Source organism: Thrips palmi, unplaced genomic scaffold, assembly GCF_012932325.1.
Source record: "Thrips palmi isolate BJ-2018 unplaced genomic scaffold, TpBJ-2018v1 HiC_scaffold_8, whole genome shotgun sequence".
In the NCBI taxonomy this organism is placed as follows: Eukaryota; Metazoa; Arthropoda; class Insecta; order Thysanoptera; family Thripidae; genus Thrips; species Thrips palmi.
In genome coordinates this window covers 8,449,818-8,472,734 of record NW_023144635.1, presented here as the reverse complement: position 1 = coordinate 8,472,734, position 22,917 = coordinate 8,449,818, and the positions used below count along the sequence as shown (strand labels likewise).

Genomic DNA, 22,917 nt, shown 5'->3' with positions numbered 1-22,917 from the left:
CACTCCACCGAGGCGGAGGGGGGGGGGGGAGCGACTTATCAATGGGACGGCCAATTCGGGGACACAATGCCGGCAATGCCGGGGAGAGGGAGGGAAATTACTTGCCGTATCAATTCTTCATCTCACTTCTTTCTTCCCTCGGTGTATTGAATCGGTGAGGGGGGCGCAAAGTGGCTATAGTCTTTGACGGCGGTGACTCATCCAGGTGTGTAATGACCCTGAGGAGGTGCCCCCCCCTGCGGGGTGCCCGCCGCGCCCTCGCGTGCCTCCCTCCAGCCCTCCCCGATGCGCCTATTTCCGCCCGGGAGCTGCCCGCTAACTGCGGGGGCGGGGCCGGCTGCCTGCCTGCCGGACTGATTCCGAACGGTGCCCCGTCGCTCTGTCCCTCTCGCACCCCCGCGGGACGGCGCGTGAGTGCGAGAGAGACAGAGCGACGAAAGCACTGCCCGGAATCAGCGTCGGCCTGCCGGCTGACTGACTGCCGCTTGCCGTGACGACGAGCACGGGGTGCAACGCGGGGCGGGGCGGGGCGGGGCGCAGTGAGGGGTTGGCGTCGTGGAGGCGCCGCCGCACGCCCCCGCCGCCGGCAAACAGCTGGGAGCCTCCCAGGGGACCCCGCACTCCACCAGTCCACGGCGAGCCGACGGGGCGCGGGACCCCCACGGCCGACGCGCCTTTTAACGGGGGGATTAACACGCAGGTTGGAGGTGCAGTCGGCGCGCGGTGGCGTGGCCATCCCCTTCTTGTTGGCCCTCCGCCCAGCCGGCAGTGGCGCGCAGCACTGCGCAGCACGCAGCGCCGTTCGACTCGTTCCGTTCCTCGTTCCGACGAGCCAAACTCAGTAATGGCGTTTCGGCGGCCTGGCCCTTCGGACCCTCTTCGCCGCCTGGCCTTGCGCCTTGCAAAGTCTCTTACAATATTGTGGCTGCACCGCTACAAGTTGGATGCAACTTTGCCGTGGCTCCTTCGCTGCCGAAGGTTGACAGCACAGCGGGGAGCCAAGCCTGGCGGCCTGGCCAAGCCGGAAGGAGGGAGGGGGGCTAATTGTCAAAGTGGAGCGGGGCGAAGGGAGGGGGAGGGGACGGGGCCTGTCCGCGCCAGGCTCGGGACAGGTCCGCTCCACTAGTGGTACGCCAAGGCTCACTTTCTCTCTTCTTTTCTTTTCTCCTTTTCCCCTCGAGTCTTTTTCCAGCTCCTCACTCTATCTAAAGCGCGGCCCCTTCTCAACCCCCGGCGTAGGTGCACACTGTGAAAGAAAGTCCCCCAAACGGCGAAAACAACTACAGCTCGAAGGGAAATGTTGTGATCGAGCGGGAATTCCTCGCAGGGCGGTGTTCTCCAGTGTAGGTGTTTTTGTTGTTGTTGTTCGCCAGCAGGTGCAATGCGCTCGCTCGCCTCACCGGCGCAGACTATCCCCGCGGGCGATCCTGCCTCATGCCCGTCCTCGCCGTCCTCGGCCTGCCTGACTTGGACAGTCTGCTGCCTGTGGCTGCCTGGCTGCCAGCCCCGTCCGTGCTGCCCGCAGCCGATAAGGCCCACAATGCCCAGCCTGATGAGTCCCGCCCGAGTCTTTGTTGGCGTGCATGCACCCCGACGGCACGGCAACGTCCAGCCCCTGTGTTTTACAGTAGGGTGGTCGCACGGTTCAAAAACGAACGAGATTTAACAAACTTTCTATGTATTTCATGATTCCATTTACAAATGAAAGGTGTTCACGCAAAAAGAAAAGAAAGCAACATAAACAATACATTTTAACTATATCAACATCATAAAGCTATAAATAATTTAAAAATTTTATCCTGGTAGAACTTTAGTAACGAAAATTGTGCAGCTTAATCTACATATCACACGTTTTACTTCGTTAAAAGTGGTTTGATGACTAGACAAAGGAACTATTCTCAAAGTTTGCGCTTCAGCAGTTCGCTCCGAAAACAAGGATGAATGTTGTGAGCATCTATTCGATGGGCTCTAAAGTTGATTTTTCTAGATCAATACAAGATGCGATTCTATATAGGCACAATGAGTAAAGTCCGTAACGCAAAGCCTGGCTTACAGCCCGGACAATCTAACACAGCAAATTCCCAAAAATTTGAAAAATTACCAACAATAACGCAAACAATATGGAAGTAACAAGTAAATATATAATATTGAGACAACGGAGAACTTTACATATCAACAAAAGAAAAGATTAAGGTGTGCCACCTTATGACACAAGAATACCTTACTAAAAACAAGGGCGACAAGTCTTCATTTTCTTCCAAGAAGAACAAAGAATTTACAACGCAATAAACCTATAACATTTCTGACAAAAATATATATAGACAAACTTTAATTATTAATATAATCCTCAATGCTTCCACTAAGTATGGAACATAATTAAATGAATGATATGGCGTTTGTGGTCACACTTGACGTGTTCTTACTTGATATGTACCCTAAGTTATGATAAATACGTAGCCAATGGTATGTCAGCAGCGCCCCGAGAGTGAGTGTCGCGGTGGAGGTGGTGTAGAGGGAAGTCTCGAAGGTAGCCTCCGGCGTCCTCGACGGCGTCCTCGGCGGCGTCCTCGGCGGCCCTCACACCATGGCGGGGGTGCCGTTCTCCTTGTGCCAGCCGTTGGTCAGCACGGCGGCCGCGCTCACGTCGGAGTGCTCGTCGCTCAGCACGGCGGAACAGGAAGCCAGCGCCTGCAGACACAGGGACACAGCCAGTCGAGGCATCAGTCAGCTGCCACGGCTAGAAACTTGGCGGGCCGTCCGTCTGTCACGTCAGGAGGGATCACGGCGATGACGAGGGCGGCGCGGCCGAGCCGGGCCGAACGCCATGGACGCCGTCCCGCAATACGTCAGGGCAAAGAGGTACGAGAAGCTATTACGGCGGTCCTTCCGCCGCCTTCCATGATGATAATAACAATTCCCGCGGCGGCGGGGCCAGGGCGGGCCAGGGGGTTGGCGGAGGGGGAGGCCGCCACGCGAGCCGGAACCTAAGGGCGGGGCCCCGGGCTGCCTCGGCCTGCCCGGGCCAGGCCGTCGGGACGTCGGCGTCGGGACGACAGGTGAAGCAAAGTAGAGGAAAAAGGGGGCGGTGGCGCCTCCTGCCGCGGGGTGTCCGTCACGCCAAACGGCAGACACTACTTGGAAAAAGGATCAAGCGCAAAGCCTCACCTGCGCGTGCGAGAAGGCGACGTGGTGGTGGCCCTGCACTTGCACCTGCACGCCCATCTCGGGCGAGGCGGCGCCAGGCACGCTGGCCGACGCCATGCCGCCCATGACGGCGCCGGAGGGCAGGTCGGGCGAGCCCAGCTCGTAGATGTTGAGCATGTGCGCGGCCTGGACGTGCACCATCAGGTCCCAGGCCGAGGAGAAGGACGCCTTGCACGACACGCACAGTAGCGACACCGCCGAGCCGCCGTCACAGCCTGCATGGGGGCAGCAGAGGAGCATTACACACACAGCATAGACGCGCACACGATCGGGCTGCTGGTTCACCACCTCAAACACACGTGAAATCTTTAGCTTCTCCTTTTTTTAACGAAAGTAGGAGAAACCTAACAACGACTGCCCTGCCAAGCCCCCAGTTCGAAGGCTGGGCAGAGCGTTCGTGTTCCCTCTACAGCGGAAAACAAATCCGGCCGCTCCAAGTTGAAAGTGGACTAAGTTGGCGCCAAGTTGTCGGACCGCTCTCCTCTGCTCCGCTCCGCTCACCGTTCTGGGGCGCCGCGATGGGCCTGCACTTGCACGCGAACCTCAGCTTGCAGTGCGACTTCCGGTGCTCGATCAACTCGCCCAGGTCGGTGAACAGCTCCCTGCAGTTGCCGCAGATGAGCACGTCGGGGTTGCCTGCCGAGACACGGGGGAAGGTTAGTCAAAGTCAACGTTCGGCGGCAGAAACGCCGTTTCGGTCTTTTAGAGAACCCGAGCTCTTTTCTGCGTGCATTGCCCACTGTGGCCACTTACTGTACGTCTTGAGCTGCGAGAGGTCAGCCGCGCTCACGGTGGTCGGCGTCGTCGTCGTCGGTGGCTGTTGCTGCGGCGAATGTTGTTGTTGCTGCGCTTGCTGGACCTGCTGCTGCACCTGTTGTTGTTGTTGCTGCTGCTGCTGCGCCGTTTGTTGCTGCTGCTGTTGTTGTTGTTGCTGCTGCTGTTGCTGCTGCGCCTGCTTCTTGCTGGCCGATCTGCTGGGCGCCGCGATCAGCCTGGGCCTCTTGAGGGGCGGCGCCAGCCTCTGCGCCACGGCGGCGAAGGGCGCGGTGGAGTAGTAGCTGCAAGCAACCACGCACTCCATCAGGCATCCGTCGGGAGCCACGACTCTGGGGGAGGGGAGGGGGAGGCCTGGCGGGGACACGGGGAATAAAATACCGCCTCCATCCCAGCCCACAACGGCACTCCCGGCACGCGGGTCATCAACAAGGTCGTCAATGGGAATCTAATAAAATTGAGGCGCGCGTCGACTTTTTCCTCCCCGCCGAAAACGTAAAATGTGGCCGGCACCGTGTTGCACGCGGCTCCGTGTTCAGATTCGCACGACGGGAGGGAAGAAAAGAGAAGGGAAGAAAAAGCGTGTCACGCCACTCACATATCAGCGAGACAAAAATTCCCGCCCTGCCGCCACGCCACGCCACGCCGACACTTTACTCGCGGCGTTTTCTGCATTTCGCCGCGCAAATGTCATCCGTCTCCCCTTCGCCCGCCTCGCCCGCCTCGCCGGAGGTGAAAGGCGGCCCTGTCATCCCAGAAAATAGAAGGGCGAACGGACGGGCGGGCAGACAGACAGACAGGCGGGCAGACACGGAGGACCCGGTGCCACTGATGTTGACAAATCACGATGGGACTGCAAGGCAGCCGAAGGCAGGCAGCGCAGCGAGCAGGCCTGTGTGCACCTTGTACGTTGTCATGTCTGATGCACGTCGCCGTCGCACCCCCGGCAAGCAGGCAGGCAGGCAGGCCGAGCCAGACGGGGAAAGGAGAGACAATCTTGCGTTTCGCCCTTTTACTCCCATCGCAGTTAATTGTCGCCTGTCACGTACGCGTCCGCACCCCCTGCAGCACGGCTATTTGCAAGGCCGAGGCATCGCGGTGCAAAGACGGCGCCCCTTCCCTAGGAGGGACGCACGCACACACGCCAGCCGGTCGCCCCCCTTTACGTGCCCGTCGGCCGCACGGGCGTGTTGATGCGTGTGTGTGCGTGTGTGGTGTGTGTGAGTACGTACAGGGCGCGTATTTTCGAGACACCGCGCACGCAAACGTGTAAACACACAGACACACACACACACACACACACACGGCCAGGGTCGCCCCCTCCTCATTGTCAGCCTAATGGAATGCCCCACTGCCCCACCACCCCCTCGCTCCGCCGCCCCCTATCTCTTAACCAAGTGTCGTTTTGCGTGTCATATCTCCAGGGGAATTTTAGCCAAAGTTTGACACTGTGTGCACAACACACGCAGAGCACGCTGCCGTATGCGCCGGGCGGTGGCGCGGCGTGGCGCGGCCGCCACGGTGCAGTGCACACACGCTAGGGGCGGCACCCGAGAGGGGAGGGAGCAGGGGGGTCGTTCCGTCGTGATCCTCCCCCCGCCCGCCCCTTCCCCCGGGTCTTGGGCGCGGGATGAAGTAATTTTATTGTTTACGAGAGCTGTATAGCATAGGGGAGTGCCCCGCCTTCTGGCTTCCGTGATTCCCATCGGGCCGTGCCCCGCCATGCCGTGCCTGGCCTTGTAGGCGCGCCCCGGCCAGTCGCACATCCCTGCGCTGTACGTCACCTAGCTCCCTTTGGGGGGGGGGGGGCAGCGAGACGCGGCGTCAGCATCACCAGGCATCGCCATCGCGGCATCGCCGAGACGGAGACGGAGACGGCAAAGTTGGGAGCTTATTAATTTCCAGGCGACGGGCCGGAAGGAATTGCCGAGAGCTGATTACGCGTCAAGGACGTCCCGCGGGGAGGGGGCTGTTTTCCGCCAGATACCGCACGCATCGAAGACGTCGCCGACGACGCGGATTGAGCGGCGGTGGCGCCCCCTGGCGGCCGAGCCGCGGAACGAAGCACGCCGAGCCGAGCCGAGCCGAGCGGGTCCGCGGAGAAGAAGCGTCCTCCCCGTCCGCCTCGCCCTGCTCCGCCATGATTGGATGAGCTGCGATCCGGCCTAAGTGGCGAGGCAGGCCGCCCGCTGGAGCCGCTGGAGCCTCCAGAGCGCCGCGCGCCACAACAAGTTGCGTAATGAGTTTCCACACGCAGTGCGGCCCGGCCGGGCCGGGGCGGGGCGGGGCGGGGCGGGGTGCCGCAGCAGCGCGGCGCCACGCAGGTGTACGGAACGCCCAAGTGCCGCGAGACGAGCGAGCGACGAATCGCGCCACGTAATCAGATTAAGACGCGCGCGCACACACACACAGGAGCGCGAATTTGAGCGCCGCCCGGTCATGTAGCGCAGCCCGCGCCTCCGGGTTCGGATCCGGATTCGCTGCTCGGATTGCCCGCCGCGCTTCCGCGCTCGAGCCGCCAAGTCAAGTGTGCGACGCGGCCGGGACACTGGCAGAGGAGCGAGACTGCCTGGCTGACAGAGAGTCCTTCCATGTAACCTCTCTCTCTCTCTCGCTCGCACCCCGACGGACGTGCGGCACAGACAGAGCGACGAAAGAAAGCTCGGTGCGGAATCAGCCTGCAGCAGGGCGGCAGGGCGCGCGCGGTTTCAATATTGTCTCCAGCCGCGCTCATGCTCGTCGTGCTCTTGCCCGCGGCGGTGTCGGCTTCTCGGATTCTCGGATCGCGGCGCCGTAGAGACAACGCCACCGGAAATAGGGACTCGAAGAGGAAGAGGGGAAAAAGTGATTTAATTTCCGCGGCGGGCGGTGGCGGCGGGCGCAGTGGGCGGCCGTGGCCCGGCCGTGCCATCCGGAGGCACTATGTTAGCGCGAGCCGAAGCCGGCGTGCGCGGCGCGGTGCGCACGGAGACGCACTTTGCCCATTTCCGGAGGACGATCTTTCTCGTAAAAACAAAACGGGGGTGCAGAGCGCTGCAGAGGGACAAAGGGATGGGACACCGTAAGGGACGACATGAGGGAGGAAGGAAGGAAGCACACTCACCTATCGTAGTAGTATTCCCTGGAAAAGAAGAAAACACTCAGTTAGTCGAGGATTGAGAAACGCGTCGGCTGCAAGGAAACACAGTTTAGTGACAACCAATAACTAGAATGAAAGCAGAGGGGGAAGAATTTTTCGCAAGACGAGAAAGAAGGCAAAGGAAAAAGTTTTCTCATGCAAGGTCGGGACGACATATGCGGCGCTGGGCCTGGGCGGCAGTTTGAACCTCCGGACCTCCAAGGCCTGCGTGGCCGTCGCACTGGCTGCACCATTACCACCACGCCAACCTACAAGCGCGACGCACACAACGAGGCGAGACGGAGTTGTTAATAACCATCCCATTTATGAGAGCATCGCGTTGACGGCGCCCTGATTCCGCGGCCGAGGCGGCCCCAGCCACGCCACGCCCCGACACGCCCCCGCGCCGAGGCCCCGTCGCTCCTTCATTTGTTTTCTCATTTGCGACCCTCCCCCGCCCCTGCCCGCCCCTGCCGCGCAGCGCGGCGCCACGTCGGCGGGGGGAATGACTCATCAACCGCACGGCATTCCTGGACAGCGGCGGATGAGGACGCCGAGGAGGATGGGGACGCCGAGGACGCCGAGGACGGGGCGGAGCCCCCGCATTCCGGAGGAGCATCGCGGCGGCGCGGCGGCCCTGCATTCCCGCGGGTGTGAAGTTCGCCGCCGACTGCAGCGCCTCCGCGCCTCTTGGGCCCCGCCCTCAAGGGCGCCCCGCCCCGCCCCGCCCCGCCCGCCCCGCGGCCCGGCCACACCAAAGGGCGCCAAAAGGGCGCGGTCTGCCCGGCCCTCCGCGCCGGGCCACTGGCCGACGACGGCGCAACGGTCAATGGGAATCGATTTTCCCAGCCACCGATAATAGGATTCGGTTTTTCGGATTTCTCCAGCGCACGGCCGTGCGCACGCTGCCTACTTTCCAGGCGCGCGGCTCGGCGGCGACCTTTCAAATCGGCCGGAGTGGCGACCGGCGCGGCCCTGAAGGCCCTAAAGGTGATGCGCCGCCGCCGTGGCCCCGGCGTCGCCCGGGCGGCCGTCACGGCCGTCATGGCGGCAATCACGGCGTCGTGGGCGTAAAGCCAGGGGTGCTGCTGCACGCCGAGGAGGCCGTCGCTAAGTACGAGTGTCGCACGCATCGCCCGGACGAGGAGGGGCGCGGCGACGACGCCGGGATATGGCGTCCGTAAAAAGCCTTGCATAAAACGGCCTGATAAAACGCCGGCACCGCGTGGCGTCGCAGCCCGTCGCAGCGCGTCGCAGGCCTGCGCGGCGGCCGGCCTGGCGCCACACCGGTAGGACCAGCAGCAGGGCCAGCAGCAGGGCCTCTCATGAAAGGAGGTGGAATAATTTCATGGAACAGTGTGGGGGCGGGGCGGGGCGCGTGTGAAGGCGCGCGGCAAATCTGAAATCCGAGTGCCTCTGGTCGTAAAACTGGCATCAGCCCGGGGCGCGCTACTTCCACGTTTGTGTGCGGACGTAAGTGTGTGTGTGTGTGTGTGTGTGTGTGAGTGAGTGTGGCGCACGCGGGCGCACGTTGCCGTTCCGGTGTGCGAGGAAGAGTCCCACAAAGGCAGCGGATGGTGGAGGCGGTGGCAGTAAGACGTGAGGCCGTGGGGCTGAGCAGGAGAATACACTCGCACAGGGCGCACCACTGCCCCCAAGGCCCCGAGGGTGGAGGCAGCGCGAGGCGGTGGCTGCATCAGGCCGGATGAACGAACAGCACTGACGGAGTGCAGCGCCGTACCGCGTACTGCTCGCCCTGCCCGCCCTGCCCCTCGCCAGCACGTACGCACGCCCTCGCGGCCTTGCGCACAGCTACGCCTGGCCACGCACAGCGAGCCGCGCGTCGTCTCCCAGAGGAATGCCTCCTTCCCTCTCTCCTTCTCCTCCTCCTTTTTCATTTCCCACCTGGCCCTCGTCCTCCCCACTTTCCTACCGCCTTTCTCTTATTCAGTGGTGGCCGCGAAATCCCCGTGGCGTGGCGGGGCGTGGCGGGGCGTGGCGTGGCGGGCTCAGCGCCACCGCAGAAGGATGCAGAAAGGAGGGAATCAATACGACGCGGCTCAATGGATCCCGGAGGCGCCAAGGCGCGGCGTCCGGGGCGTCGCGAATACGTCAGGCGGACGGGACGGGACGACACGGCGACGAGGCGCCGCCAGAGCCAGAGCCAGTGGCTCTCTGGGTGCGGCGAGGCGCGGCTTTCAATGAAATTAATGTGCACGGCGCGGTGCTGCCGCGGTGCTGCCGTTCTGCCTGACGCGATGGATGGGCACGATGCTTGACATTCGGACCGGCAGGACCGGCAGGGGCGGGGAAGGGATGGAGAAGGGGGGGGGGGGGGGTGGAGTTGGGCGAAGATAAAGGGGAGACCTGACTCCTCGCAGCTCGTCGCTCCCGAGAGTTATTCCTGAGGGGCCGGGCCGAGCGGGGCCGAGTCCGCCGAGTCGGGCAGCGGGCTGATTCCGAGCAACCGCTCTGTCTCGCTCGCACCCACGGGTCGCTCCGTGTAGGTGCGAGACTAGGGAGACAGAGCGACGAAACGCGTCGCCTCGATTGGAGTACACGGTCGCGGTCTCCACCGCGGCAGCGCGATTCCGAAGGGCGGGGTCCCTCTCGCACCCCAACGGAACGCCCCACGAGTGCGAGAGAGACAGAGCGCCGACGGCGCAGTGCGGAACCAGGCAGCAGCACCGCGACAAGCAAGCCAGCGGAAGGCCATTTTTCCCCATCACCGCCGGCAGGACTAACCCGTAACCGGCGTGTGGAATCCACGGCAGGGGCAAATAAACCCGACGCTTAAAAACTGCAACTTGTAAACAGCTTCGGCGGTTTCCTTTTCCCCCGCTGCCCGAGGCGTGGCGGCGTGGCCATGCAAATCCGGGGCGCTCCACGCAGCGGCACGGCACTTGTTGCGTACGCAAAGCCACGCGGAACTGCGACCAGCAGCCACCGCCACGCCGCTTGCCCCACCACCCCCGGGCCGCAGGCCAGCGCGCCGTCGCCAGCGCGGAGCACAAGCAGGCCCTGGAGCACAACACGAGTGACAGCCGCAGCCAAATTGAGGGGCACACATCCGTCAAGGCAGGCAAGGCCGTCGCGGCGGTGGCCGGCCGCCTGTTGCGCACCTGCGCGCTCGGGGAGCCCCGGGGACGCCCTCTATTATTCAATCATCTACGACGGACTCTGCAGCGCGCCGCCATTGTCTGATTCCGAACGGGGCTTCTGTCCGTCTCTCTCACACTCTCGGGCGGGGGCTTCCGTCTGTCTCTCTCGCACTCTCGGGTCGGAACCGCTGCGCCGGCGGGGTGCGCCGCATTGCTTTGGGACAATAAGGGCGAGGCGCGCTGGCGCGCAGGCGCGACCACACGGCCGGAATATGACGGAAAAGTGTGCCCAGAATGCCGCGGCGAGGCCGTGGAGGGGGAGGGGCCGCCACCGCCAACAACAAGCGGCGCGAGAGGGGCTCCAGCGAGGCGGCGGCCCGGCGCTGCAGAATCATTCCGAGTTCTCTCTGTCGCACCGAGGCGCGGGTGCGAGAGAGACAGACCGGCGGCCCCGCTGGCCAGTGTCTCCCACATCGACGCCGCGCGGTCGGCGGGGTGGGGGCGGCGGTCGCCTTGAGAATCGAGATGAGGACGTGGCCGTCGTCGGGGCGACCGGAGGCAAGACCGGAGGCTGGGGTGGGACATTCCACGGACGCCATGCGGCCATGCGGGTGGCGCCGTGTGGGGGCGCGGGGCGGGGAGTGAGTGGGTGGGGCCGGGTGGGGCGGCGACTGTCTTAAATACCTCGTGCCTCCTCCAGCCCCGTCTGGCGCTGCCTGTCTGGCGCTGCCTGTCTGGCGCTGCCTGCCTGCGGCTCCTCGATATCGGCGGCTCCCCCAGCCGTTCAAGGAGGGCCTCCGCCAGGATTATGCCATTGAATTCGGCGGGGAGCTGGCAGCCGAGCCGCCAGCCAAGGGCTCAGGGGCGGAGCGTGGAGGGGGGCCCCGAGTTCCATTCCACACCAACAGTTTTCTGATCAACGGGCCGTGCGGCGTGCAAACCAGCTGCCGCTGTTGCTGCCAACTTGATCCACTCCAAGCTGCTCGAGCTGCCCCCGGAGAGGAGCGGAGCCATCGGAGTGCACTTCATGGAGCGCGGCGCAGCGCGGGGCAGCCCAGCCGGGCAGCCGCGCGGACGGAGGAGCCCGAGCCACCCGATCGGAGCCCGACAATGCAAAGACGACCCGCCAGCGCAGCGCCGACGGTCCGGCGGGCGAAAACACCGATCCAGGCCACCTTGGCCGAGAGCGTAGAGGCGTCAGTCACTGAGACTGGAAGACTAGAGTTCGATACCCGGTGCATCTGTCGTTTTCTAAACGTCGTCCGAGGAAACTAGCTTCATAATTTTATGTTGCTCGCGGGAAGCACCACTCACATCCCAGCACAACTCAGTCAATATTTCGCGAAAATTTCAATTTTATTTTAAATTGAGAGGCATACTTAACGCTGCTGGCGGCGCGTTTCCAGACGCGGCGACGTTATTGACTGCGACGCCGACGGCCGCCAACGGCTCCCCCGGGACTTCCACCACCTCGGCGAGGAGCGGCGCCCCGCCAGCCCCGCCAGCCCCGCCAGGCAGCAGGCCTCGCAGGAGTAGAGATCGACTCGGGCCTTTCTCGCCATTTATTCTTTCCAGGTCTCCATGGCGTAACTTAGACGTGGGAATAGCCGCGGCTGTCGCTCGCGCGGGGCGTGGCGGGGCGTGGCGGGGCGTGGCCGGGCGTGGTGAGGCGTGGCGGGGCTCAACTCGGGGGCGCCGAGGGGAGGCGGCCCACCCGGGCCACCAGCGTGCAGCCACAAGTGACACATGAAGCGGAGCGCAGTGCCGAAGCGGAACGGCCGACTGCCGGCGGCACGGCACGGCACGCCACGGCGCGGAGTGGCAGGGCGGCGCTGAAATTTCTCAGTGTCAGGTGCACGCGGTCTGGCCCGACCGGGGCCCGGCAGTCTTCGTCGCTGTCTCTCTCGCCCCTCCGCGACGCCCCGCGAGTGGGAGAGAGACGGCGCCACCGTTCGGAATCAGTCTGCCCGGCCGGCCGGGGGCGTCCCACTTCCCGGATAGCACCGTTACCGCCACCGTGGGGATGTGCAAAACAAAAAAAATCAGGTCCATTTTCCTTGTTTTTGTTTTCATCGCGCGAAAGCGAGCGCACAAACGCGAGGCGCCAAATCGCGCGTCCCTTCCGCCTTCCCCTTGTTGTTGTTGTTTTTTCGGCGAGTACTCCCCGGCCTGCGATCAATCACGCCGCCGGCGGCGCGCGGAGTCGAGTCTTGTTAGCCGCTGTCATGAAGCACTATATATTCCCGTCCGGTCCGGTCCCGTCCGGCAGCGCGGCCACGGCCGCGGCGCGAACCCGCGTCCCCGCCGTGCGACGCGCCATGTCATTAAGCACTAAATTAATTATTGACGTCATTTTTCTGAGTGAGTCCCGCGCCGCGGCCGCGCCGTACCCAAAGCACGCGCCCCCCGGACGCCGGCCAGCGTTAAGATTAAGCGGCGTCGACGGCCGTGTGTGTGTGTGTGTGTGTGACGCCGAAATGAAAAAGAGGGGGTGGGGGTGGAATATCGAGTGGGCCGACCTCCGGCACTGCCGCTTCATCGCTTGCCGTCGCTTGCCCGCCGTGACTCCGCAGTGGCCCCGCCGCCCCGGCCTGAGCGGCGGTCATTAATGGCACGGTAGGGACACTGCCATGACCAGAGGGAGGGGCATGGAAGGGCGAGCGTGAAGGAAAAGGAAACAAGCCACGGGCCCGCAGACCGAAGAGGAGTCTGAGTCTGGACGCTGGTTGTTGCACTCGGCTAATTTTCCCGCCAAAACAGGAAAAAGGACCCTGTCAGCGGAAGGAACCGGGCGTGCATTTATCTTCCGCTTCTCCCCGGCCTATGGATGCGAAAGCACGGCGCGAAGCAACAACCTTCCGAGAGAGAGAGAGAGAGAGAGAGAGAGAGAGAGAGAGAGAGAGAGAGAGAGAGAGAGAGAGAGAGAGAGAGAGAGAGAGAGAGAGAGAGAGAGAGAGCGGGACGCACGACGCTCGCATTGTTGTCACCCCGCCACCCAGCAGCACCCGGAGAGAGAGACAGAGAGAGCCTTTTATTTTGGCGCCTCCATTTTGTGGCGCCGTGTCGGTGTTTACCTCCACCGCGCGCGCGCGCGCGTGTGTGTGTGTGTGCATGTGTGAGTGAGGCTGCCCCCGTTGGATCAGGCGGTACACGTACGTACGGGACTAATGGATTCTAATGGCGTGTTCTCCGAGCCGCCCCGCCCCGCCCGGCGTTCCATCCCAGAGGCAGAGTTTGAGACCTCCACGCGCGCCGACCCGAAACCGGATCACGACCGAGTCCGCGCGCCTTTTCGCCCCAACGAGGCCCCCGCTGACCCCCCCCCCTTTCAGCAGAACGCGTTTCGGCACGCTCCGCCTGTGTCAGCGAGCGGCGCTGGCGCGTCGTCACGCCCAAAAAACAACAACAGCAAAAACAAAGCCGGGACCCAACAAAAGCGCAGCAGTGATCCTCCCGCAGGACAACGCCCTCATCCGCGGAAAGCATATCACGCCCGTTCCAAACAACAACAACATGTCAAAACAACGCGTTGTTGTCGCTGCCGCCACGGGTGCCCCCGGAGACGGAGACAGCGCGAGAGGAGCGCGTCTAGTAAACTCGATTCTAATCCCATCCCATCCCAGTGTAGTGCCAGCCTCGGCCAGCCGGGTAAATAAAGTCTGGCCAATTACGCCAAGGTAATTCTGGCCTTGTTGACGCTGGAAATTGATGTCCCATAATCCACTTAGGGCAGAATGAGAGCGCCGCGCTCCTGGGGGGCCGGCGTCGTCGCCCTGTCTCGCTCGCACTCGTGGCGCGTCCCGTAGGCCCGTCCGGGTGCGAGAGAGACAGCACCAGTCGGAATCGGGCAGCTGGCTGGCTCGGGGCAGCGCCGGCGGGGCCCTGGCTCTGGGAGGACGAAGTGACCGGCGGCACGGCCCGGCCGGCGCCAGAGCAGACGGACTCCGAGTCTGTCTCTGTCTCGTGCACTCGTGGGGCGTCCCGTGTGGGTGCGACAGAGACAGGCTGACGGAACCTCCCGCTCGGAGTCGGCCGGCCGGGCCGGACGGAGGGGTCGCAGGGCGATCGGGGTGGATAAAGGACGGGGCAGCACGGGGCAGCACGCCCCCCGCGGGGCGGCAAAGGGGTCGCCTGGGGCCCCCGAGGGGTGCCGGCCCCGACGGCCCCGACGGCCGCGCCCCGGTGAGCACCACCAGGGCCCCCACTTACTGCCGCCTTAGCTACTTGGCGGCGTTTTGGAGGACGGCCTGCCGAGACGAACGCCTCGCTACACCGTTCGGCCACGGTGGTGGCATAGGACGATTCATTTTCCAGCCTCTGCTCAAGTAGAAGCGCTTTGATTTGGGAGTCGCCCCCCGGGCTGCGCGCCTGGAGCGTAGGCAACGTCAACACACCCGTGCGCGCGGACGCGGGGATTGCCTACTGCCCGGGCGCTCGCCGTGCCTGCCGCGACGGCGGTGTGGCGGCAGTGTTTTCTCCAGTGTTCCTTGAATTCGGCCGTGGAGCCGCGCGCAGCATGCAGCAGCCCTCCCGGCACGTCCGCGAAGACGGCCGAGACGGCGAGGGCCTTGGCGGCGTGCAACGCGAGCCAGTCGTCGCCGAGGCCGTCCGCCAAGGCCCTTATCCAACCCCGATCTTCTGGTGCACTGCGATGCGGCGCTGCGGCCCCTAGGGGTATCCATGGCGACCTGCTGCTAAGGGTCGCCCGCTCCATGTGGGTGGGGTGGGCCCCGGCGCGGCGCGGCGCGGCTCAGACCCGCTTAGCGCCGCCGCACGCGTCCCCCACCCCCTCTCCCCCCGGTGGGGTGGGGTGGGGCGCGCGCCGGAGTTACTGTGAAATGCTGAATTATAACCGCTCCGGCAACTTTTCAAGCGGCGCGCTTCGCCGGCAATGGGTATGAACAGCTCCCCGAAGAGCCGAACGCACCGCTGATGATGCACGCGAACGAGGAAAAGAGGAAAAGAGGTCCCCGAGCGGCGGCCCGGCGACGCGGCGACGCGGGACGGAGCGGATTTAACTCCCCGTCCGCAGATTTATGGAGACAGGAAAAAAAGGATACCGCTCACAGTGTAACGAATTCAGTAATCAAATGCCGGAACTTTGGGATAATTGTTATCGTGAAAAAAAAAGAAGACTGTGGACAAGATAAGTGGTGCAAGGTGCAAACAAAATGCAGAGGAGTGCGTTAGTGCAAAGAGAAAGTACTTAAGAAACTGTGGTGCAATCGTGGACGAGTTAGTACTACGTACACTGGGTGCTGTGTGCCACTAAATTATGGTAACTACTACCAACACGGCCAAATCAAGGAAACGTCTCGGGTCGCGGCGGCCGCGATGCAAACACGGAGAGAGACACAAAGGTTTGCAACAAGCCGCCGCTCACTTGAAGAAAAAAAAAGAGCGCTGCAGCGCGCAAAGAATGTGAACGAAATCGGTTCAAATTTCGACCGATTCGTCCAAGAAAGTCACACCTTGTCATCGCGGCAGTCGCACCGCATTGACACGGGCGACTCAAGAATTAAAAAGGGTTTTAAAAAGGACGAAACGCAGCCGCGGCCGCGCGTCGACAACCAGAGAAAAATGTCTGGCAAAATGTCGGACTGCGCTGCCGCGACTGGTCCAGGGAAACATGACAGAAAAAAATCAACAGGACACAAGGAAAAAAGCGACTACACTAAAAACATAGAAGGGAACTGACTGGTTTCAAAAAAAAAGTGCAAAAAATTAACACATCAGGCAAGAAAAAAAGACAATATGCAGTATGTGCATATTCAAAACAAAAAAAATATGGCCAAAAATCAAAACGGCAACTCACCAGTCATTTCCAGTTTTGGCGACATTTTGCCTTTTCCTACCAGTCTGATGAGGCTTGGGGTCAGCAACCATGTTCACGTCTGGAAACACACACAACACAATGAGTGCCTCGTCGTCTCAGTCAAAACCAAACCGTGGAGGCGAGGTGAGAGCACCGACCGGGACCGCCAAAAAAATCTGGGGTATCCGGACATGAACCATGAGGGGCAAAAAGAAGACAGCGGGAACGACAAAAACCAAAACTGAAGTGAGGTTGTTCGGAGGCCGGTCGCGCCACCCTCTCGACGGCCTTCTGCACGTGCTGCAGGTTGCGGGGCGCGGTGGGCGCGGGCCGCTTCATGAAGGCGGCGTGCGAACTCTGGAGAGGCGGCGGAGCGGTGGAGGGAGCCTCCGTCATTTCCGGCCCTGATTGGAAAGATTCCGACACTTAGCAAGGCCGCCCGGCAAAGTTCCGGCCGGCGGAGTTCCGCCTTCCGCCGCCCCAGAATCGTGACTGCTCACTTCCGGTTTCCGGTCACGCGTGGTGTAGCAGTGTAGCAGCGAGGGGATCAATGCGGGCCCGCCTTGGACGCGGCAACCTCGGCGCGCTGCCCGCGTGCAGGGCGTGCAGGGCGTGTCCGCCGCGTCGCGCCGCGTCCCCGTCAGCAGAAGGCCCGGCCGTAATTAGGCAGAGAGCCCCGTAATGGTGTTCGCGTTCTCGCTGACGAGTGTTTACGACCGCCGCCACGCAGCGCCACCGCCGTCGCCCTCCCAGCAGACTGATTCCGCCTCCCGTACCTTCGCTTTTGTCTTTCCGGGGCGCCCCACGAGTGCGAGAGAGACAGCTGCAGGCCGTGCAGCAGCTGCCGGCGCTTCCCCGCGCCTCCCGGATTTGTCAACCGCCGGAATATGCCCAGTCCTTCCAGTGCCTCCAGCGGCCGGGCCGGGCCTTCCAGAGCAGCGACTGGCTTCGAGTTCTTCTGCCAAAGTTTTCCCCATCGGTTTGGCTGAGCACCCCGCCGCCGCGCCGAGCCGGTCTCTTCCAAGACACTAAACTAACACGGCGTCACTGGCCCTGCCGCGCCAGCCGGGCGGCAGAGGATCAGTGCCTCGCCTCGCCGGGGCGACGCCGACTACCCGGCCCGTTAGGCCGTTATGGTCTTGGAGCTGTTTTCTTGTTTCCCTCATTTCGGGCCTTTCGGGCCGCGAGCTTCCCGCCGCACCGGCCAGGCAGGCCAGGCAGGCCGAGCTGGATCGCTTTCAAAAAACTTGGCCAGTAAATAGTCGGGGCGCGGCGGGGCGGGCGGCGCGCTGGCAGCGACACGCTGCAGAGCGGGGCAGGGCGGCCGCCATGTCCCTGTCGCCGCCAGCGCGACCGCCAGCCGCCCCCTCCCACCGCCTCAACCAGGTACTCCGCCGATGACAGGCCGGTCCCGGCGTCCCGGTTACACCGCCAGCACCACCTCATCGCTCTGTCTCTCTCGCAGTACCCAGGGTATCGTGGGGGTGCGAGGGAGACAGAGCGACGCCGCCTGCAGTCCGGAGTCCACGCCGCGGCGCGCCTGCACTGTTTACCCCAATATCCACCCGGCAGCGCGGGGCAGCACGTCAGGCCGGCCGGTGTGGTCCTTGAAGTGGGCCAAGCCTGGGAAGGCCCCGCCGCGGCCAGACACTTGAAGTGTTTGCGCAAGATCGGCGCCGGATTGCGGTTCGGCCGGCAGGCTGACGGCGACCTGGCAGGGCACGGCGCGGCGGCAACCCCTTTCCGCGCGAGCGCCGCGGTTCGGCTGTGCCCACAATTTTGGGTCCCGCCCCCCGCGGGGCCCCGCCGTCAACTTGGCGACCCCAAATTACCAGTTACTAGTGTGCGCGTCCTTGCCGTGGCAGTGCCGTGGCAGTGCCCCCGCCACCCTCTGCCTCGGCGAGCTCTTTCCGCCCCGAGGAACATCTCTGTGGGAACGGCGTGTGAAGTCGCGCAGTCCGTGTTCTACACGCCGAGGGCGGGGAGGGGCGGGGCGGCCCAGCGCCTAACAATTCTAATTAACACGGACCATTAGGCGCCAAGTATCGGTCTTCGGATTTGCGAGAGGCGGCGCCGTGCTCTGTGACCCCTCCGCCCCCTCCGCCCCGCCCGGCCCCACCGCACCGCGGACGTTTGGACGTCCTGCGGGAGTGCTAGTCCAGGTCCAGTCCAGGCCAGACCGGCTAGACCAGGTGAAAGACACTGCCTGCATCCGCGAGAATCAGGGCGGTGTCGGACAAAATTTTCCCCCGATTCGCGGGCAGCTGAATTTTGGCCAAGTCGAACAAACGAGGGTCGAACAAAGCGACCGGGTCCCCGAGGACTCGGACTGCACCGCGCGGACTACGCGACGCGCACCTGTCCAGGATCTCGCGCGCCCCGCCCGCGGCACCCCTGGCCACTCCTGGCCGCCCCTGGCCGCGCGCGACGTGCGTCACGTCCATCCGTTTCCTTTAAAAGCGTGCCCGTCCTGGGGGCGGTCCAGGCGGCCTGCACGCGGACAGCGGACGTCCTGCTCCACGACGTCCACGGCCTCGTCGGACTCGTGCGCGAGCGGCACGCATTGGTGCGGCCGTGGCCCCCGCCGCGCTAAGCTGTTTGGCCGCGAGCTACGCGAGCTACAAACGGACGAACACGGCGCGGAGTCGTCCCGTCATCCGCCGCGATGTTCGTCCGCGTCCCCTGAGCGATGAGCACTCTAGGCTGCCTGGCAGGCCGCTTCCGAGCGGCGCGTTCGTCGCGCTGACTCTCTCGCTCGCACTCACGGGCTGGACGGCGTCGCGTGTGGGTGCGACAGGGACAGCGCGCTGCTCTTAACCAGCCTGCGCTGCACGCCGAGGACGCCGAGGGCTCGCGGCGCTCGGGGACCCGGCCGCCCTTTCGCCCCCCCCCCCCCTCCCCCTGCTCCCTCGGTGCCATCCCGGATATTTATGTGCCGTAACCTGCAGGCTGACGGACAAAAAAGGGCGTAGCCCGAAGCCTGGCCTGGCGTGGCGTGCACACCTCATCCGAGAAAATGAATAGAGCGTGGCGCGTGGCTGCCAGCTCGGCGGGGCAGGGCGGGGCGGTGGAGGGAAGGCCCGGCGGGACGGCGGTGGCGTGACTCGCCTGTCTGCCTGCCTGCTCGGTCTGCCCGGCAAGCCGCGCCAAATTTCGCGCGCCATCCACTTTCCGCGCGGCCGATGAAACCGAGAAAAAACAACACGAGAACGGCGGGCAGTTTGCTTTGAGCTTTCCCGTCCTCTCCTCCGGCGCTGCAGCCGACGGAAGCCGCGCAAGTGGTTGCAGTGCAGCGACGGCCGACTGAAAAGGAGCCGAGAGCCGAAAGGAGCGGCAACGCTCGGCAAAGCAGCAGCGCGCCGGCCGGCTTAAGCCGGGGAAGCCCCAGTTGTAAAGCTGTAATAGCGCCTCGCCGCGCGGCGGGACGCAGCGCACGCAGCGCACAGTGTAGTGGCGCCGCGTCTCGCGCTTCCAAATTGGCGGCATTCCGCGCTTTGCGGAGCGCTTTGCGGAGCGCTTCACGGCTTTGCAGCGCTTTGCAGCGACGCCCGCCCAGATCGTCACCTGTTCCGCACACCTGTCTACGAGCCTGACGCGTGACACCGCCGGCGTGGAACCGCGTGCTCGCGTGTGTAAGTGTGTGTGTGTGTGTGTGTGAACCGGTCCTTCGCTACGACGCGCGCATCTCACGGGGGGGCGCGGCGGTGAGGAGGGTGTTTGACATGGTGCCAAACATTAAAAAAACTTGAAGATTGAAAATAAAAATAAATGATAGTACACAAAACAACCAAATTGAAAAAAAAAGGCATTTTGGTTGTGAAAAATAAATAAAAATGAAACGTGAAAACAAAAGCGGCGGCCCTGCGATCGCGACGCCGTTCCCCCGGCAGCGCGTCGCGTCTGGTGCAGGAGGGCGGGACGGGGCCGCGGAATGTACCTGTCCGTATTTATATCCCGGTGGGCGATGCCCGGCGATGCCTGGCGAAGCGGGAACAACGCGCTGCACGCACTGCAGGTCGCCCGCCCCGCGTGGACGCCGCCCCTCTTTCTCTAACGCCTGTTGGGTGCCTTGCCGCCCGATAAGGCACGTCGGGACGAAACGCAACGCGGACTCGAAAACAAAAATAATTCAAGTTGGCGGTTCGTTCGGCGACTGCAGGGCAGGCAGCGGGGAGAAGCAAAAGTGTTTAGAGAGAGAGAGAAAGAGAGAGACTGAAAAGGACGACGGCGGCCCCACGCCGGCAATGCTCACCCAGAGTCTGTCCCAGCACCACGCGGTTGTCCTCGCCCAGGCACGCGCTGCGGGCGTCCAGTGGGTTGGCGAACTGCACGAAGGCGTAGCCCTTGTGCATGGAGATGCCTGCGGGCAGACGGCTCGGTTACTCCACGACAGTTTCACACTCGACACTTTCACTCAGCACAGTGAGGCGCGCTTACCTGCGATGCGGCCGTAGCGCTGGAACATGCGCTCCACCTCGGCCTTGGAGCACTGGAAGGTGTTGAGGTTGCCCACGAAGACCCGCGAGTTGACGGCCTGCGGGTCCTGCGAGTTGGTCTGGTTGCCCACCTTGCTCATCTTCATAGCCAGCCCGGGCCCGGGCGCGCCACGGTCGCAGAACTCGTTCAGCTGGAACAGGAAGGGGGCAACACTGTGTAGGGCAGCACGCACTTCGTCGAGGCGGCGAGGAGAACACGCAGTCGAGCCCTGCCACGCCCCGCTGTCACGCTCCGTCACGCCGCGTGTCACGGGCCGCGTCACGGCGCGTCACGCCGTCTGCCGCGAGGCGCGCGCGCTGTCTCTCTCGCACTCACGGGGCGGCCCGCGGTGGCCGTGCTCGGAGCCCGGCGCCACGTCGTCGTCACTCGATCATGCAGTGAGGGAGGCGAAAATTGCTTCAGTCAGAAAGAGGCAAACCGTCGCTGCTCTCCGCAAATCATGTTTTATTCGTTGCTGGCGGCCGCGGCGCTGGCGGCGCTGCAGGGACGGGCAGGTAGCGTGCGCCGAATGGCCGAATGGCGGTTGAGAAACGGCGAGGAGCGCGATGCGTCTTCGGCGGAGACGGACGCCGGCCGCGGCGAGAGAGTCATGTTGCCGCCTAAATTATGAAAGGGACATTGGAGGGATTATCGTTTGCACGAGATCGCCACGGCGCCCCACCCCCACCCCACCCCGCCCAGACGTTTTCAATGACAGCTCCTTTATCTGCTCGTAAATCCCCGGCGACGCCTCACTGCCCGACTTGCCGGGACAATATCATGTAAATGCCACGCCGACACATCGCCGCACATCGCTCGCTGTCACGTAATGGCAAGCCCCTTCTTCCGTTCTTTTTATTTTATATTTTTTAATATTTGTTTCCCCCGCGGGGCGACACTTACCGCCGTATCGAGTTCGCGGCGCTCTAAATCCCGGCCATCCCGGCAGGCATTGATGGCCCTCGGAATGCCGGCGAGACACAACAAGCCCAGGCCTCGGGGCGCGTCAAGCGCATTACTGTCGCGGTAGCTCAGTTGGTTAAGACGCAGATCACCGTTGAGCCCGTGGTTCGACTCCCGGTGGGAGCGACGTCAACAGATACCACCCATCATCTCTTTTGTCTGATGTCAAACGATGTAGGTCGTGCGAGCGAATCACCCACTTCGTTTTCATTTCGAAAGGAGGGAGGGGGTCTGCGACTCGGTCTACGATGTGCTGGTCTAGGATCGCCGCTGGTCGAGTCGGCCTGGCAGCCGGTCTGCTTGTAGTATCGGGCATTATTTTCGTCTGACGGCGCGCGGCGCGCATAGATAAATAGGCTGTCGGGCCGACAAGCCCATCGAGTGCGTCTCGGCGGCGGCAGGCGGCGGTGGCTCGGCCTTGGCCGAGTGAGGCCGGTAGAACACGCCGCCCGTCCGTCATCCACCGCGAAAACAATAACAAAACGAATGGAAAGGAGGAAAAGAACGAAGGAAGGAAGGGGAGAGAGGGGCGCTGCCTCTTTCAAAAACGGCGTGCGTTTCGCTTCCCGGCCTTGCGTTTGTTTGGAAGGGAAGAAAAGGGGTGCAATTGCGGAAACGAGACCGCAGGACGAAGGGCCGCAGGACCGAACCGTCGACCCGGCAAATTAAACCTGCAGCAGCAGCGCCCCGCCTGCGAGCAGGACAAGCCCCCCGTGGCGGAGGCCGCCAGGCACAGGCCGGTTGCCTCGGCTCCCACTAAACGGCTGGCGATGCTCGGCCGCCCCGCCGCCGCCCCAGTGCGAAGAAACAAGAAACCCGCGGACGCGAACCCGCAGCAGAATGCAAAGCGAGACGTCCCTGCCATTATGCAATTCAATTCAATTCATTTCGTTCCGTTTCGCGGCCATTAGATTGTGTGTACACTTTCTTCGGTTATCATTCACTGACTTTTAAAGCGGCGCCGAACTTTGGCCCCGCCGCCTGCAGCGCTGAGCCGAGCGAGGCGGGCTGTGTTTCCAAGTGGAAGCGCAGGACGAAAGTTGGACCGGGAGAAAGGAAAGGATAGGACGGGGACGCTCGAGGAGTCGGCCCGCCCCGCCCCGCCCCGCCCCGCCCCGCCCCGCACGGCCCGGGACCCAGGGCAAGGCGGCAAGGCCGGGACCTCGCAGTGAGAGACCGAGGGAACCTCTGCTCTCGTTCCGCGCCAAAGGGGATGAAAAATTGCTGGGACCACACAGGAGATTGATTCCGAGACTCCGTTTCCGTCGCTCCGTCTCTCTCTCGCGCGGATGGCGGAGACCTCGGGGAGTGCGACACAGACAGAGCGAGGAAAAGGACTCTCGGAATCGGTCTGCGGCGCCCGTCCACCGCGCACAATCAGCGAGTACATGAATCTGTGACGCGCTAATTTGCCAGGGGACGACACCCGGGTCGGGGAGCGCGAGGGGGAGGAGGCGGGCGCTGAG

At 63.4% G+C, this 22,917-nt stretch overlaps 1 protein-coding gene across 1 annotated transcript in view; it reads right to left on the bottom strand.

Annotated features, from left to right (window-relative positions):
• Positions 1 to 1,661: 1,661 nt before the first annotated feature.
• Positions 1,662 to 22,917, bottom strand: part of LOC117653706 (heterogeneous nuclear ribonucleoprotein C-like) — a 41,060-nt gene continuing 19,804 nt past the window's right edge. The window contains exons 2-9 of the mRNA XM_034399551.1: positions 20,450 to 20,639; positions 20,265 to 20,372; positions 16,013 to 16,091; positions 7,082 to 7,099; positions 3,958 to 4,262; positions 3,735 to 3,840; positions 3,166 to 3,210; positions 1,662 to 2,688 (exon numbers count right to left, since the gene is read on the bottom strand). Of these exons, the coding sequence (XP_034255442.1) occupies positions 2,661 to 2,688; positions 3,166 to 3,210; positions 3,735 to 3,840; positions 3,958 to 4,262; positions 7,082 to 7,099; positions 16,013 to 16,091; positions 20,265 to 20,372; positions 20,450 to 20,594 (834 nt within the window). The 5' untranslated portion in view covers positions 20,595 to 20,639 and the 3' untranslated portion in view covers positions 1,662 to 2,660. The remainder of the gene's footprint in view (positions 2,689 to 3,165; positions 3,211 to 3,734; positions 3,841 to 3,957; positions 4,263 to 7,081; positions 7,100 to 16,012; positions 16,092 to 20,264; positions 20,373 to 20,449; positions 20,640 to 22,917) is intronic.